General features: G+C 53.9%; 2 protein-coding genes across 2 annotated transcripts in view; both read right to left on the reverse strand.

Moving 5' to 3' along the window:
- The window catches only part of LOC122212832 (testis-specific Y-encoded protein 1-like), a 25,707-nt gene extending 9,537 nt beyond the window's left edge, over window positions 1–16,170 (reverse strand). The window contains exons 1-2 of the transcript XR_006199337.1: window positions 16,111–16,170; window positions 15,913–16,004 (exon numbers count right to left, since the gene is read on the reverse strand). The gene's annotated coding sequence lies outside the window, so the exon portion shown is untranslated. The remainder of the gene's footprint in view (window positions 1–15,912; window positions 16,005–16,110) is intronic.
- LOC122212834 (testis-specific Y-encoded protein 3-like) lies at window positions 2,723–4,261 on the reverse strand. Its single transcript, XM_042926808.1, has 5 exons — window positions 4,107–4,261; window positions 3,851–3,962; window positions 3,613–3,758; window positions 3,435–3,519; window positions 2,723–2,915 (listed from the first exon to the last, which is right to left on the reverse strand). Exons 1-5 carry the CDS (start codon window positions 4,164–4,166, stop codon window positions 2,887–2,889), a joined length of 432 nt encoding a protein of 143 aa, XP_042782742.1. The 5' UTR covers window positions 4,167–4,261; the 3' UTR covers window positions 2,723–2,886.
- Window positions 16,171–17,135: the final 965 nt, after the last annotated feature.

Consider the following 17,135-nt stretch of genomic DNA (forward strand, 5'->3'; position numbering starts at 1 on the left):
AATGCAGAGGGAAGCACACTCAAGCGCAGAAGCATACACCAAAGACAAGACAGGCCACCAGAGCCACAGCTGACCCAACACACAGGTGTGCAGAGACGAAGGCGGTTACACGGGTACAGCTGTGCCCACTTAGGCCAGGCAAGGAGGCATCACCAGAGAGGTGTCGGCACAGGCAAAGCCAGGAAAAGACACAAACACGCCAGGGCTCACTCAGGGAGACAGAGGAGCACAGGCAATGCGAGACATTTCCTGTGAACAGAGAACAACGTGACGATCCCGACAGGCCAATGAGACACGTGTGGTTCAGAGACATGGAAGTCAGAAGGCTCCTGAATTGCTGAGGGTGTCCTCTCTCGAGGGACAGCACTCTGGAGCCCACACACGCTGATGTTGGGGTGGAAGAGGCCGCTGGGCAGCAGATACAGTTGTGCAGGGGGTTTAGCAGCTCCTGGACCCTAGGGCTCCCCGGGGAGAGCTGCGGATACGGGAGGACACCCGGGGATGCCGGGTGTGCAGCATGAGGGCTGTAATCCCTCGGACACAGAGCACCGAGGCCTCTGCCCACGGACCTCAAGTGTCCACACTCGAGGGTTTGGCTCTGGGTGCCATGAGTGCATTCCACACCCACACCTTGTCCGTACCTTGTGTTTGGGACAGGCCGGGCGGAAACGTCACCCTGGCCCCGAAGGAGGTATTGGCTGGAGATATTAACATGTGGGGGACCCTGTGTTCACCTGTCCCGTAAAGTGTTCCTGCTCGGCAAGACCTATCAAGTAACGGCCTGCTTGTGCAGGAAGATGCCCCAAAGGGCCCAGCCTCATGACCACTGAGGCCGTATTCCCACTGCACAATCACTGGCCATACTTTCTTTGGATGTTCACACCCAAAGACTCGGGTCAGCACTGGGAGCTTTTCCAGGGTACCCTGACATTTACCCATCAAGCAGCTGAGAAGACGTGCCTCTCCAGCCAGTGTGCAGACAGCAGCGAGAGAAAGGCCTGCCTTCCCTTCTAGAGAGTGCGACAGCCTCTGCCCTGGAAGAGGTAAGGCTTGGTCGCACAGATCCTCAACTCCACAGCGTGCTGACACCCCGCTGACCATGTTGTCTGCATATGATAGGGGCAAGAGGCCTCCATGCACTGGGACTGCCCACGCCTTCTCTGGAATAGAGCCACTGCAGAGAAGGCTCTTGTACTGCAGAGCTGTGCAGTGGGGATCCTGGGGGGCTTGGGCAGCTTGGGAGACAGGAATATTAGTGTCGGGAGGTCAGTGTCAGGCACGCTGTGCTGGGGGCCGTGTTACTTGGGGATACAGAAGAGCCTGCGATGGACAAGGCTGAACTCTGTCTACTGCACTGCTCGCACGGTGGAGCTTTTGCCCCATCCCTAGCACAGACATCTCTGGCAAGCAGCCATCTGCTGTGTAAGGAGTATCCCAGCACTCACGTCTTCGCAGGTGAGGCTCGTCCCAGTCCTTTCTAAGCTCCAGGCCTGCCGGGGACCTCTGCACAGAATGCTAAGGCCTCACAAGTCCATCGTTCCCTATGTGGCTGAGGCAGCCTTTGTCCTGGCACTCAGGCAAAGGAACACAGGCTGCCTGGGACGAGGCGACCTCCCTGAGCGCCTGCTGGTGTTTGCACTTGGGAGTCTTCTCACAAGTCTCACATGGCGTGTTGGACACACGGCTTAAGCCTGTGGACACAGAGGAAGAGCATCACCCGACTCATCACGGCTGATGATGAGAGGGCAGAGGGCACACGGGAGAGGTTGGCGTGTTCGTGCCCTTGAAGAGCCCCACCTCCCCGCGACCCTCCCCTCTGTTGGCTTGCAATCTGGGCCACCCATTCGTAACCAGAGGTCTTTTCAGAAACAGCAAAGTTCACACAAGGGCATCAGCACTAGGACTCCTTCAGGAGTCTTGTGTGTGTGTGTGTGTGTGTGTGTGTGTGTGTGTGTGTGTGTGTGTGTGAGAGAGAGAGAGAGAATAAGTGAAGCGGTGTTTGGGAGGCTCAGCTTCAGGAAGTGGAACCAGAAAAGTTGGCTGTGATTTTGGAGTTGCGTGAGACTGTAGTGGGCTGTTTTCTCTGCAGTGTGTATGTTGTCCCTGTCAACTCTGCCTGAAGCAGAACTTCATCGGTCTTACCCACCCACTCTGCCTCTGGTCCCTCGGTTCCTTCCCCTGGACACCAATCTTACAACCTGCTCACAATCCCTCAAATATGTGTGGCTGGTCCTGAGATCCTGACCTTGTCCACAAGACAGTCTGCATTGGTAGACGTCTGAAAACCAGAGGGTAATCAACCCTGGGAATTCCTCCCTGTGTGGCGGTTCAGTCAACATGACTGAGGGTGTCCCCATGCGGGATTCTGGGGGCACCATCATGGACATGCCCAAACCCTGAATATTGGACATCCCTGGCCTGTGCTGGCCTCTCCGTTTCCTTGAATTTCCTCATTTTCACAGGAAAGCTATGAACCTGGGCACTGGCCTTTCTCTCAGGTTTGTGCCCTGGCCTCCCTCACTCAAGTCCCCATTGCTTCAATCTTACTGACCTCACATGCAATCCCAATGTGTGACCCATCCCTACGGACAATGTCCTACGTCCCGCCCTTCCTTGGAACTCCAATGTGCAGGCACAGAACACTTACACCTCTGGACAGCCGCATGTATACATGGACACGCCCCAGAGCGAACCTGAGAGGAAGACACACACAAACACTTCATGCTGTTTATCTCCCATTCTATATTTCTTCAAATGTATTGGACCCCCGCCCTGCGCCACGTGTCACCACCACCCTTGTCCTTATTTCATGGCCAGGAGAATCTTGTGGACCATCGGTGAGCATCGGAAGGGTTTCCACTGGGGTCGATGAAGTGCGACGCTCCTTCATACTCTTCTCAAGATCGTGCATATCCCTGGGATATATGGGTACACACAGACAGACACACACACACACACACACACACACACACACACACACACACACACAGGACAGGTGAGAGTCTTATCTTGGCCCTGAGTAAGGTTGCTTGAATGTTTCCAAACGGAAAGTAGGATGGGAGGGTGTGATAAGCTGTGCCAAAGCTGACAAGGGGATCCAGAAGCCAGACAACATGTGGGATGGTGGTAGGAGGCCTGAGGGTGGGGTTCATGGTCCGGGAATGACAGTTGTCACCGTGCTATGTGATGAGCCAGCTTTGGTTGTCCCGCTTTGCTCATTCTTTTTGTCTAGCCCCCTTCCCACCTTCAGGCTCCCCAAAGGGGCAAAGCCTCTTTGACACGTTACTTCTTAAGACTCCCTGTCTCAGGCTGATGCCCTTTTGACCTGGGGTCACCTCCTGGGCCGCTGTGATTCTCGGTGCCTCCATGCAGAAGAGAATTGTGCCCTGGACCCCACGGCACACATTTCCGTGCCCACACCCTTGGCTGCTCACCTCTTTCCCTCTCAGTTCTCTCTCCTGGGGCCTCCTTCATCTTGAAATACGGCAGGGGGTTGGGCCAAAGATCCTCTATGATTATCTGGTAGGGGAGACAGGCCAGGCCTCAGGTAGCTATCCCACGCAGTGGGGGAACCCATGAAAATCACCTCCCTTCCTTGTTACAGGGCCCCACCTCAGCAATCCTGCTAGAGCCGGCAAAGCTGTGGTCAGAGAACCAGTTGAAGAAGTTGAGGCTGCTGTTGTCATGCCTGCGTCTGTAGGCCTCCTGTCTGTACCTTGGGTACCACTGGATGGGACTGGAATGAGACGCCCTATACCCTGCAGGAAGACGAGTATGTGAGAAGGCGCCAGAGAACTTATCGCATTCAACCCTCCACCCACTGCCGCCCATGCAGTCAGTGGACACTTACCATCAAGGCCTAGGACATACTCCTTCGTAACGACTTCATTCTGGAAGTAGGAGTTCTTGCCAAAAAACAGCAGGATCTTCCGGCATTCCCTGGGAAACTTGTGTTCCTCCACCTGCCGTGGTACAGTGGGGCAGAAATGTGAAATCTTGTTCCAGGAGACCCGCCCTCCCCTGAGGAAGGAACACATCACTTCTCCCCACCACCTCCCCTCCCCACACAGCCAGCCACCCACACCACCTCCCACTCCCAGGCTGACCTTCAAATTGGTCATGTGGCGAAGCATGCTTTCATCGGGCTTACTAATCAGGGCTGACATCTGAGGGTGGTTCACAAACTGCCGCAGGTCAAAGAGCCTTCAGGTGCTGGGCGTGAGAGAGCTCGAACCAGAGAACCAGTGTGGACAGCCTCCAGGCGTCCTCCCCCAGGGTCTCAAGCCCTCCCCACAGGCTGCGTCCAGGCCCACGGGGTCTCCGGATCGCGCAGGGCTCTGCTAGACACGCACAGGAGGCTGTGCATGCCCAGACGCCCGCAACCACGCCTAGCTTTGTGTGCTCGTGAGGACACTGAGGACGCTTACTTCCACACAGCCAGGACCAGCACACATCCGGTCTCGCGCCGACCAGTGGGCATTCACATCGCCTTCCCCGCAGCAAGATGCTTAGCGGGACCCAGAAACGTGCCCCCACGCGGCTTTGTGTGGGAAGAAGCCCGGGTCATTTCCCCGACCTGGCCTGGACCTCCACCGCCACTCCCCACTCTCCCAGCGCTGTTTCCGTGCCAGGTGCGACGTAAAGCACACATGCCTCCCCCACCCCGGCACTGCCCTCCTGCCACACTCATTGCAGAGCCAGGACCACCGGATGGGATCACGTTTGCACGTTCCCGGCCACTGGAGCGCGGCTTAGCTCCAGTCCCTGTCCTGGGTTCCTCTAAATGGCACCGCCCTTTCCTTCCTCTTGCGCAAGCCCAGCCCCCTCTGGACCCTCCACCAGCAGCAGGAAGGATACAGCCTTGGGCCAGAAACCACGGATGCCCTGGATAAGGGCACTTCTCTGCTGCAGATGACGCTGCCGCCTCTGCCATATGCTGGGTTTGGAGTTGAGAGTCCTCCCGGCTGGCATGTGTATTCAAGGGCTGCACCTCCGTCTGAAGAGCCTCGAGCAAGGACAGGAAAGGATGTAGGCTTGCACTCATCTGCGTCTCTTCCTCCTGCTTCCCGTGCAGCTCCTGTGCGTTCCCCAGGCACCAGCCACCTTGCTCCTTCCACTTTGGTTCCTCCTTCTCCTGCTCCTCAGCTCCTGCTCTTCGTGCCCCAGCTCCATCTTTTCCTTCCTCTCCTTTCCCAGCTTTGCCTTTCTTCCTCCTGCAGCTCTTCTTGTAAATCCTGTTGCCCCTGCTCCCCCGCTTCCTGCTCCGCAACTTCCCTTAACTCTTCCCCATCCTCCTCCTAATCTCTCTGCTCCTGATCCTCCCCCTTTCTCTTTCTGCTCCTTTTGTAAGGCCTCCTGCTCCTCCTGCTGCTGGTCCTGCCCCTGCTCCTCCTCCCCCTGATCGTCGGCTTTTGACCTTCTTCCCCCTCCTTCTCCTCTTACTCCTAATCCTTCTGTTCCTGTTCCTCCTCCTACTTCTCCTCCTCCTACTTCTCTTATGATCCTGCTCCTCCTCGTCCTCCTCCTCCTCATGAAAATCATCTTCCACATCCTCATCCTCATCCTCATCGTCATCCGCCTCCCACTCCTCCTCCTCTTGAAAATCATCTTTCCTCATCCTCATCCTCATCCTCGTCGTCGTCCTCCTCCCATTCCTCCTCCTCCACCTCCTCCTCCCATTCCTCCTCGTCCTCCTCCCGCTCCTCCTCCTCCCCCTCTTCTTGGTCCTTATCCTCCACCTCCTCTTCCTCCTCCTGTCCCTCCTCTACATAATTATCCTGCTCCCCCGCCTGTCCCTCGTCTTCCTCATGCATCCTCTGGTCATCCTTCTCATCTGCAAGAACGTGTATTTCTGTGGCCGCCGCCTCAACTCCCTCCTCCACCAGGCCCAACAGCTCCGCCACCGATATTATGTTGTCCACCAGCAGCTTCAAATCCTCCCTTCGGGCCGGACACCTCTGTCTCACGTCGGACCGGATATTCTTGTGCACTTCGGGGCATTCTGGCCCCGACACCATCGTCGTGTGGCGCCCTCAGTCGCGTCCAGGAATACTGTATGCCCTCGAGCCCGGGTCTCTGAACTACCGCCTTCCATGACGAACGCGACCGCAGTTTACGGGGCACTGCCACATTTTCCAGACACTACATCCTTCGCCATGTGGAGCTGGCCCAGGACCGCAGGTGGGGCAGATTCAAACGAAGCGGCAGGAGGTGAAAGCACGGGCCTCCCTCACCAGACCCAGTCAGTGGAGCCCTGACGACAATGGCTGACAACGCCCTCCCGCCTTCTGCCGTGGACCAAGGGCCCAGGGGGCGCATGCGCACAGGCGCTGTACCCAGGAAGCCACGGCGGTGGCTGTCGCTGTGGTGATGCTGCCGCAGAGGCCTTTGTGGTGACAGAAGTGCGCATGCGGCTCTGAAGCTGAGGGGCGTTGCAAACCACGCCCAGACTCCCAGCCAGGCTCCAGGACCAATCATGAGGACGGCAGTGGGCGTGGCGTCGGCGGCCCCACCTTTCAGGGCGGTGGGAATCTGCTGCGGGCGTGTAAACGGCACACAGTGAGCCCCGGGCTTCGGTAGTGCGGCGCCTCCAGGGGCCTCCAACTTAGCCCTCTGCGTGCCCTGTTTGGCCTCTGTCAATGAAAAGGGGACTTTCACATTCCCCCCCCCCCCCCCCCCCCCCCCCCCCCCCCCCCCCCGGCGTCCCGTACGGCCTGGGCACGAGGCTATCTACACACACGGGAAAAGGGGGACCTCCACGCTTTGCCCATTTACACCGCCACCTTTGTTCATTGTGCCCCTAGTCCGACAAATCCACTCAGCGGATCACCTTGGCTGTCCGGGAGGACGCATGTCAGCTGTGCGCCTGCTGTCTGTGCACCCCGGTTTTCCATCTGCTCAGCCTCCTTTGCATACTCTCTACGTCCATCCTTGCTCCCAGAAGACACGTATGTCATGACAGCAGTCTAGCAGTGCACCGGCTAGGGAAGGTCGGTGACCAGAGGTGTGTGACGTGGAGAGGACGCCACACTTGGGGAGGAGCTGCGTATCATGCGCGCCGCTCTTGCCGTTTGTCCCCGTGGCCTGGAAAGTGACACACTGGCAAGCACACACCCCCCTCTCATGATGGGCTGCCCATTGCTCCCGTGTGTGGCAGTGCACAGGAAAGACCCGTGACCGTGGGCCCTGGGATTCCTGGAGCTTGTGTCTGTCCCACAGACAGCGGTCCCCTTCCTCCCACAATGCTTGGGCCATCTTCTCACAGGGACCCTCCCCAGGCCTTCGTTGGCCGTATGTCTGTTCATCCTGGTCCCATTTCCTTTACCACTCACTTAGGCGGCAGGCTGCCATGAGCGTGGGCGCTGGCTCAAAACACTGTCCCCCTGTGCCACAGGCAGCGTGCTTTCAAGGGTCTCCGAGAGGTATCGGGGGGTGGGGGGATGCAGTGTTGGGACCCAAGTGAGGGACAAGCCCCAGGGTCTACATGAAGCCACATGACCACTTTGGGAAAGCAATAAGCTGCAGACGGTGTGCAGTGAGGGCGATGATGTGGTCTCCCCTCCCTGTCAGGGCAGTGGTGATGTGGACTCCCTGCCGGTCTATGTCAGACAGCATAAGCTACACACACACACACCACACAGAGCCACTGCAGGATTGGAGGCTCGAGATGCATTGCCTGGCCAGGCACCACCACTCATGCATTGCCTTTTCCCTTTGGTGGAATGCAGTGTTCCCCTACCTCTTTATGGGACCAGGAGGCTGCCAGGCAGGCGGGGAATTCTAGGATTTCCAAATTCGTGTGCCGGGCCCTCTGGCCAACATGTAGCTTCCGTGACACAGAAGAGGTTCCTCCAGACTCGCTGGGCTATGTCAGGATACGAACGGGGTACAGAAATGCTCCAGGGTGGCTGTGATATATGAGGCAGCACACCACCGCTTCAGGTGACAGCAATGCATAGGAAACGCAGGTGGATGGGGGGAGGCTGAACAGGTGGTAGGGGGCTGAGAGGGGGTGGCCAGTGTGACCGACAGAGAGGCAAAACTCTTACCCAGAAGGGGAGAGGAACAGGTCCAGTGGTGAGCCCTCAAGCTGCCCTCAGCAGAGGACGTAGCGGGTGGGCAAGACAGGAAAGCAGGCCCAGACCCTGGTGCACCTGACCTATGCAACTCACTCCCTCCAGAGAAATGGGGCCTGTCAAACTCCCACGCATCGCCGGGAGACCCCGCGGCAGGAACGTGGGAGCAAATCTGGGTCCCAGGTGCAGGGACCGTCTGGGACAAGCAGGCAATGCCTTTCAGTTTGAACAACACCTACCACAGTATTGGGGTCCAGGGGGCCGGCCCCAACTTCGCAAGGGACTCTAGACCAGCCAGGCCTGTCTCTGCAGGGTCATCCAGGAGGATGTTCACCGAGACACATACCCTGGCTGGGACCACAAGGCCTTGCGATGATCCCCTAGGCCGCTCCAGGAGCAGGGCCAGACTTACTCATGCTCTCTGCTGCCTCCCTCCACTAACGCCCACTTCCTTGCAGGGAACTTTGGTCCTCCTCCACTGCGCCATGGGTGGCCCAACCCCAACTTGCCCCTGGCCAAGGCAACACAGGACGAGCGGACCCAGGCAAAGTCCGGGCTTTCCTCCCGTCATGAAAGGTGATCAGCTAGCTCCGTGTCGATCCCAGGCGCGAAGGGATTGCACTCGCTGCACTTTGGCACTGGGAGCCCCCCCTTACTCACCAAGTCAGGAACGCCCCCAGTCTTCTTTCCTTCGCTTGCCAATGGCCTACCCACACTCACTCAGGCACAAAGATGCACGGCCACGCGGCACGTGGACACAGACACGTGCACGCTGCCAGCACAACCGCTAGGTCTCAGGCAAAAGTACTCACAGGCGCCAGCCACAATACATTCACAGACAAACTCTAGTGGACCTGTGCACTCACTCATGCCCTCTGCCACATCCCACTCACGAGGCTAGCTCCTCTCCTCACGACTCACACTTGCTTTTCCCCCTCACGCAGCACGTGCATTTGTCCTGGGGCCCAACCTGGCTGAAAACTAGGGCAGATTCAGGACCTCCATTGGGTCACGGAAGCTTGCATTGAGATGCCAAGGAAAGAGAGCCACAACTGATACCAACCTTCCAGTACCAATGGCACCGGAACATGGCATGTGGAGAAACACCAGCTACGACTAGGTTCCCTGCCTCCTCGGCTCCTGCCCTTTCTTCAGACCCTCTCAACACTGGGCAGTCCCTTGGGTTTCAGTACCTCCCAGCTGGCTGCAACCTACAGGGCAAGGGCCAAGGGACTGACCTTTCTCAGTTCACATGTATACCCAGCTTGTGGTGGCTGCCTGGAGGCAGTCACGGCTTAGGAGGGTCTGGATGTGCTCTGACCCCTGGTACTTGTGCGTTCCTTTGTGTGTTCCCCTGCAGCCCTGTGCCATCAGCAGCCTACTCCGTCCATATGGACACGCACAGCTCACGGAAACCCAGATGCACTGATACTGTGCAAGGACAGCACAGAGACAGAGAAAGAGAGATGGAGGTGCGGAGAGGGAGGAAGCGTTCCCTCAAGAAAATGATCACAGGGACTCAGAGACAGACAGAGGCCAGAGGGACATGGAAGGAGGCCGAAGAAGGAGAGTAAGTCACCACTAGAGACAGGCCACAGAGGGGGAGTGTGTGTGTGTGTGTGTGCCCGTGCCCGTGCGTGTGCGTGTGAGTGGGTATGAATGAGTGAAATTGTCTGGGACTGAGGAGGGGTGTTGCCACGATTCCTGGACTCTCGAACGCCCTCTTCCAGCAGAATGGAGGCCCGGTATTGTCAGGAATCTCAGCGTTTTCCGGAACAGGACTCCCTTGCTTTGGGGCCCTAGCCCATCCTCAGGCTAGGGCCATAGAGCAGAAGGAGTGGGAACTTGAGGCATGAGGCTCCAGACTAGGCCCAGCAGGTGGCAGTGAGTGTCAAGGCCCAAGGTTTTTAAATGCCTGCTGCCTCCTTCTGGAGCCCACCAGCATTTGGGAAGCACGCCCACGGCCCCGTGGCCCTTCAGACACTGAAGTGGCTGTGGCTGCGGTGGAGGTGGGGGAGAGGCAGAGGCAGAGGCAGTGAACTTTTTGACCATGGGTCCTTGGGGTGAAGGCGCTCCAGGCCAGACCCAGACAGTTGGCTGCTGTTCAGGAACACAATCAGCTGGAGGGCAGTGGGCGTGGCTCCAGCATTTGAGCCCCTGCCTCCCCTCCCAGGTCTGGAGCAGGTTCTCTGCCTCCCCCTCCAGGGTGACCTTCCTGTTTGGTACATGCCCTTTTCCGCTTTGTCACCGACCACAACTTTCCTGTGGGATGGCTCATATCGGAGAACTGGTGCTACAGATCTCACCTCTTTGGGGAGGAGCCCGGATGGCAGACAGCATGGAAGCTTCTTAAGTGTCTCGCGTGCATGAGATACAGCCAGACCAACACTAACCCATCTTACCCACCCAGGAAACTGACTGGAGGATTAGCACAGCAATCTGCATAACCTGAACCACCGAATTCAGCAGGTACGTGGCATGCAGAAGTGAACTTGGAGAGCGAGGAGGCATGGGAAGGGAGGTGCTTTTGTGCGCGGAGAGGGGCGAAGGAGACTGGGCAGGTGGAAATTTTACTACCTTTCTTTAATACTCTTCTACATTATTCTTTCCTTTTGTGTCTATATTCACAGATTCTATTTTACTCCCATCTTCTCCTTTTAGTCTACTTCAGTGTATTGATTTTTCAAATTCTCACAACATTTCCCTTTTTAATATTTTATTATTAGTATTTTCTAAATTTTTCTCCACTCCCACGTTTTTTTCTCTCCTTGTGTCAAAACCACTTTCAACACCCAGGTGAAACATGCCTAGAATCTAGCATCATTCATTCCATTATTCACATGTGTGTTTTTAAGTTTTTACTTTTAACATTTTATAATTTGAATATTTCATTGAATTTTCTACCTCATGAGTTCCCTTTCTCCATTCAAAATGACAAAGGGAAGGAATTCACCCAGAAAGAAAGAGCCTGAAGAAACGGGAGAGCCCGGGATTCAACCAACACAGACACAAGCAAGATGTCTGAAGCAGCATTTAGAAGCACGATTATGAGAATACTAGCTGCAGTCCAATGTAGATTAGAGTCCCTTTGTGCAGAGAAAAAAATGCAGTAAAAACTGGCCAGAATGAAAAATTAAAAATGATATAACTGAGCTGCAATGACGGATGGATGCAGCGGTGTCAAGGATGGATGAGACAGAACAGAGAATCAGCGATTCAGAGGACCAACTTATGGAGACTATGGAAGCAGCAAAATCGAGGGAGATTAAGGAAAAGAGCACGATTGAAGAATTGGAGAAGAAATCAGTGACTCATGCAGAACGAAAAACAACATCAGAATCATAGGGGTCCCGAAGAGGAAGAGAGAGAAAAAGGGGTAGGTAGAAAGGTTATGTGAGCAAATCATAGTGGGAAGTTTTGCTAACCTGGGGAAAGACACACCATCAAAAGCCAGGAAGCACCGAGGACCCCATCAGATTCAACAAAAAACTGACCCTCAGCAAGGCATATCATATCCACAAACTCACAAAGTACTCAGGCAAAGAGAATCATGAAGGCAGCAAGGGAAACAAGTCCCTAAACTACAAGAGAAGACAGATCAGGTTTGCAGCAGACCTATCCAGAGAAACTTGGCAGGCCTGAAAGGAGTGGTAGGATACGTTCAAAGTGCTGAATTAGAAAACATCCACAGTGAAGAATTCTTTATCCAGCAAGGCCGTCATTCAAAATAGAAACAGAGGAAAAAGGTTCCCAGATACACAAAATTTAAAGGAGTTTGTGACCGCCTAAATCCACACCTGCATGCAATTTTAGAGGGGGACACTCAGAGGGAAATGGATATCTACCTATCTATCTATCTATCTATCTTATCTATCTATCTATCTATCTTAATAATTATATTTATATATACAAATAGATATAGAAATTATATATATAGATGTATATAGACATATACATATCGATATAGATATAGATATATAGATACAGTTAATACAATACATATACATAGACATACATATACATATACATATACATATACATATACAATACACATACACATATACATATAGATGGAGATGGAGACGTAGATACAGATATAAAGATATATAAATATGTTTTCCTCCAACTCTTCAAACAAAGATAATGGCCATAAAATCGTGTCTTTCAGTACTACTTTAAACGTCAGTGGACTGAATGCTCCAATCAAAAAACATAAGGGGAACAGAATGGATGAGAAAAACAAGTTCCATCGATATGCTGTTTACCAGAGACCCACTTTAGATGTGAAAACAACTTCAGAGTGAAAAGAAGGGGATGGAGAATCATCTGTCATGCTACCCGTCAACAAAACAAAGCCAAAGTAGCCATACTTCTATCAGACAATCTAGAGTTTAATTTAAGACTGTGTCAAGTGATACACAAGGGCATGATGTCATAATTCAGGGGCCTATCCACCAAGAAGACCTAGCAAATGGAATACATTTATGTGGTGTATTTGAGAGCAACCAAATATACAAACCAATTAAACGCAAACATAAGGAACCTCATTCTTAGTAATGCCATCATAGGAGGAGACTTCTATGCACTCACTCACTGCAATAGACAGATCATGTAAACGAAAAATCAACAAGCAAACAGGGGCTTTGAATGACACACTGGACAAGATGGGCTTCACAGATATGTTCAGAACATTTCATAATAAAGCAGCAGAATATACATTCTTCTCCGGTGCTCATGGAATATTCTCCTCTATAGATCATATGCTGGGGAAAACAGTCATCCCTAAGGAAGTTCAAAGAGATCGAGGTCACACCGTGCATATTTTCAGAACACAACCACTAAGAGACTCGAAATCAACTACAAGAAACAATTTGGAAAGGTAACAAATACTGGGAGACAGAAGAACATCCTACTAAAGATTGAATGGGCTAAGCAAGGGTTGAAAGAGAATATAAAAAGTATACGGAAGTCAATGAAAATGTATATGGAAGTCAGTGATAACACCACAACCCAAAACCTCTGGGACGCACCAGGGTCGGTTATAAGAGGACCTATCTAGCAAGTCAGGTCTTCCTAAAGAAAAGAGAAAGATCTCAGAGACACAACCTCACCTTACGCCTTAAGAGGCTGTAAAAAAGAACACCATACGAACCCAAAAACATTCAGGAGACAGAAAATAACAATGATTTACGGAAATTAATGCTATTGAAACCAAAAATCAAACAAAACAAAAACAAAAACAACCTCAAACAAACAAACAAAAAGAAAACAAACCAAAATAGGAGAACAGATCAATGAGCCCAGAAGCTGCTTCTTTGAAGGAATTAACAAAATTGATAAGCCAGTCATCAGTTTGATGAAAAAGAAAAAGGAAAGGGCCCAAATAAAGAAACGCAAGAATGAAAGAGGAGACATCACAACCAACACAGCAGAAAGGCAAACAATAAGAAGAGAATATTAGGAGCAATTATTTGCCAATACAATGGGCAATCTGGAAGAAATGGACAAATTCCTAGAAATATATACACTACCAAAGCTGAGAGAGGGAAGAAAAGGAACATTTGAACAGACCCTCATCACCAGTAAAGAAATCAAATTAGTAATCAAAAACCTGCCGAAGGAAGAAGACTGCAGGGCCAGATGGCTTTCCAGGGGAGTGCCAGCAAACATTTAAGGAAGAGTTAACACTTATTCTCTTGAAGCTGTTCTCACAATAGAAATGGAAGGAAAACTTGCAAACTCTTTCTATGAAGCCAGCGTTACCTTGATTCCAAAACCGGAAAGAGACCCCACTGAAAAGGAGAACTATAGGCCAATTTCCCTGATGCACATGGATGCAAAACTCCTCAACAAGATATTAGACACTCGGATCCAACAATACATGAAAATGTCATTCACCACGACCCAGTGGGATTTGTACCTGGGACGCAGGGCTGGTTCAACATCTGCAAAACAATTAACGTGATTCCTCACATCAATAAAAGAAAGGACGAGAACCACAGGATCCTCTCAATCGATGCAGACAGAGTGATGGACAAAATACAGCATCCTTTCCTGGTAAAACCCCTCAAGAAAGTAGGGATAGAAGGAGCACACATCGAGATCATAAAGCCATGTATGAACGACCCAACGTGAATATCATCTCAAGGAGCAAAAGCTCTCAGCTCAAGTCACGAACGAGACAGGAATGTCCACCGCCTCCACTGTTATTCAACACAGTATTGGAAGTCTTAGCCTCGGGCCTCTTCATCCTTCTGCTCCCCCTCTGCAGCTACTGCTCTTCCAGCCCTGGCTCTACCTTTCCTCCTCCTCCTCTTCTTCCCTCTGCTCACGTCCTCCTCAATTTCCTCCCCAGCTACTACTGCTCTTCGACTCGTGCTCCTCCTCTTGCTCGTCCTGGACTTCCTCCTCCTCCACTTCTTCCCTCGCCTGCACCCGATCATTCACTCGTCTTCCTCCTCCTGTAACTCCTCCCAGTCCTCTTCCTCCATCTGATCCTCCTCGTCCTTCACCTCTTCCTCCTCCTCCAACTCTTCCTCCTAGGACTCTTCCTCCTTCTCCAGGTCCTCTCCTGCTACTGCCCTTCCTGCCCTACCTCTGACCTTTCACCTCTTCTTCCCTCTGCTCTCGGTCATTCCAGTCGACTCCGTCCTCCACTCCTCCCACACATCCACCTTACTCCTCCTGCCGCCCACCTCTAACCACACCCTCTCTCTCCTCCTCTCACACTTCTACTCTGGAACCCTGGCTCTACACTCCTGCTCTCCTCCTTCTGCCTCCTCACACCCTTTCCGCGCATCCTGACACGCTCCCCCCAACCTCCTCCTCCAAAGAATGAATCCTCATCCAACTTCCTCATCCTCCTACTCCTCGTCCTCTTCCTCCAATGCTCTAGGCAAAATTCCAGATACAATCTCTAAGGACTAAGAACCATTGTATGAAAAAAGCAATAGGTTGGGTTGAGCAAAAGGACGGGATGGTGTCAAAAAGGAGATGGTGTCAACCTTGGAGATCCGGTGACAAGGACCTGGAGGAAGTGTACAAGGATTGATTTAAATAGTTGTGATGTAGAGGGTAGGGACAGGTCTGACATGAGTTGGGGTGTGTCTGGGGTGGGTCTGGATCTGGGGGGTGGTCGCCGTTAGGACATGGGGGGTTTCTGAGGAGTGTTCGGTGGGTTGTGGGTGGGGTGGGTGGGGCTGTCTGGACGGGGGCTCTGGGGGGTCTGGTCGGAGGGGGGGGGTGTGGGGGTGTGTGGTGGGGCGGGGGGCGTGCGTGTGTCTGGTGGCAGGGGTCTGCGTGCGCGCAGAGGGTACTGCAGTGGGGGGGCGGGGGGGGAGTCGTGGGGGGTTTTTGCGGGGGGGGCGGGGGGGTGTTGTGGGGGGGGGGGGTGGTGGAGGTGCATGGGGCGGGGCGGGGGGGGGGCGGGGTGGGGGTTTTGGGGGGGGTGTGGCAGGGCTTGGTGTTGGGTGTGTGTGGCGGGTGTCTGGCGGTTTTGTGTGGTGGGGTTCGGGGTCATGGGGGGTGGTGGGGACTGAGGGATGAGAATCAACTGGGAAGGACAAGGGGGACCCAATCAAGACACACAGCATCAACAATTAAGCCTTCCCCGAGTTGCTCTCCAAACCCCCCCAGCACAACTGCATTTTTTGCAGGCTTCGACCCTCTGTGTGTTTGCAGCTGAGTCTCTGCAGGTCCCCTGTCATCCTCCCACCCTCGCCCCATGCTACCTGTGTCCCTGTCTTGGCGGACCTTCCATTTCCAAGCCAATGTGTGGCCCACGTTCCCTTGCCCATACAACACGCAGGTCAACACACACACGCACTGGGGTTCTCACCGACACGTGAGCACGTCAGATCACTGTCTTCTGGTCCCTTCCTCCCTCAGGTAGTACTGCAGGGGATTGGGCCACAGGTCCTCGATGATGATCTGGAAGAGGACACAGGCCGGCGCCACATTGGGCATAGCCCACTCTCCTCTCTGGCCCGGGGGCCACCCACATCCCCACTGCTGACGAAGGCCTCAAGGGGCCCACCTCGGCAATCCTGTTCGCCCCTGGGCAGCTGTGCTCACACAGCCAGTTGAACAAGTTAAGCTGGTGGGGTCATGCCTGCGACTGGGAGCTCCACGTTCATAATCCCAGAACCACTGGACTGGAGTGGAACGCGATGTCCTTGTAGCCTGCAGGAAGAGAGGATTTGAGGAGCAAGCTGATGGCCTCCTCCCCACCCACCTGCCCCTCCCCCTCCCCCTCCCTCCTGCCCCTGATTCATGCTCCTCATCCCCCTGCCCCGCACCATCATGGGACCCACACCCTACCAGCAAAGCTCAGCTGATACTCCTTAATGATCACTGGGTTCCGGAAGTACGGGTTGGCCCCAAAGAAAAACATCACTCTGCAGCGGTACTTGGGATGGCCCACTTCTTCCACCTGCCGTGAGCAATGGGACAGGAGGGGGCAAGTGTCCTCCCTCGGGGTCCTGAGCTACTTGCCTGGCTGTGAGGGTGAGCACCTTTGCCTCACCCTCTCCTGCCCAAATCCCACACCCGACGGGACGGCCCCCAGCCACAGCCTCCCCGGTCTCACCTCCAAGTCGACCACGTAGCTGAGCACGTCTTTGTCCTGGGCACCGATCATGGCCGACAACTGGGGGTGATTCAGAATCTGTGCTGTGTCAAGGAGCTGTGCCTTCAGATGCTGTGGAAACAGACACAGCCCCCCTCCAACCCTCCCAGGCTAAGAGCAAGGGACTAGATCACGGCATGTGCAGAAAGACCAGGAAACACTAGTCCCCACACTCCTCAGCCTCTGCAGATGCATCAGACCCCATCGACACTGGGCAGTCCGTTGGCTTCCTGTACCTCCCACGCTGTCTGCACACAGCAGGGGGAGACTCCACTGCCTGCACGCCTCACAGTTCCTTCCTATATCTGACCTGTGTGGGCTGCCAGCAGCCCATCATAGCTTGTGATGTCGGCATGTGCTCTGACCCCTCCTCACGGCTGGGTTTCTTGGCATATTCCCGTGAAGACCTATGTTGTCACCAGCCTCCTGAGTCC

This window comes from Panthera leo, assembly GCF_018350215.1.
Source record: "Panthera leo isolate Ple1 chromosome Y unlocalized genomic scaffold, P.leo_Ple1_pat1.1 chrY_random_Un_scaffold_79, whole genome shotgun sequence".
NCBI classification, from domain to species: Eukaryota; Metazoa; Chordata; class Mammalia; order Carnivora; family Felidae; genus Panthera; species Panthera leo.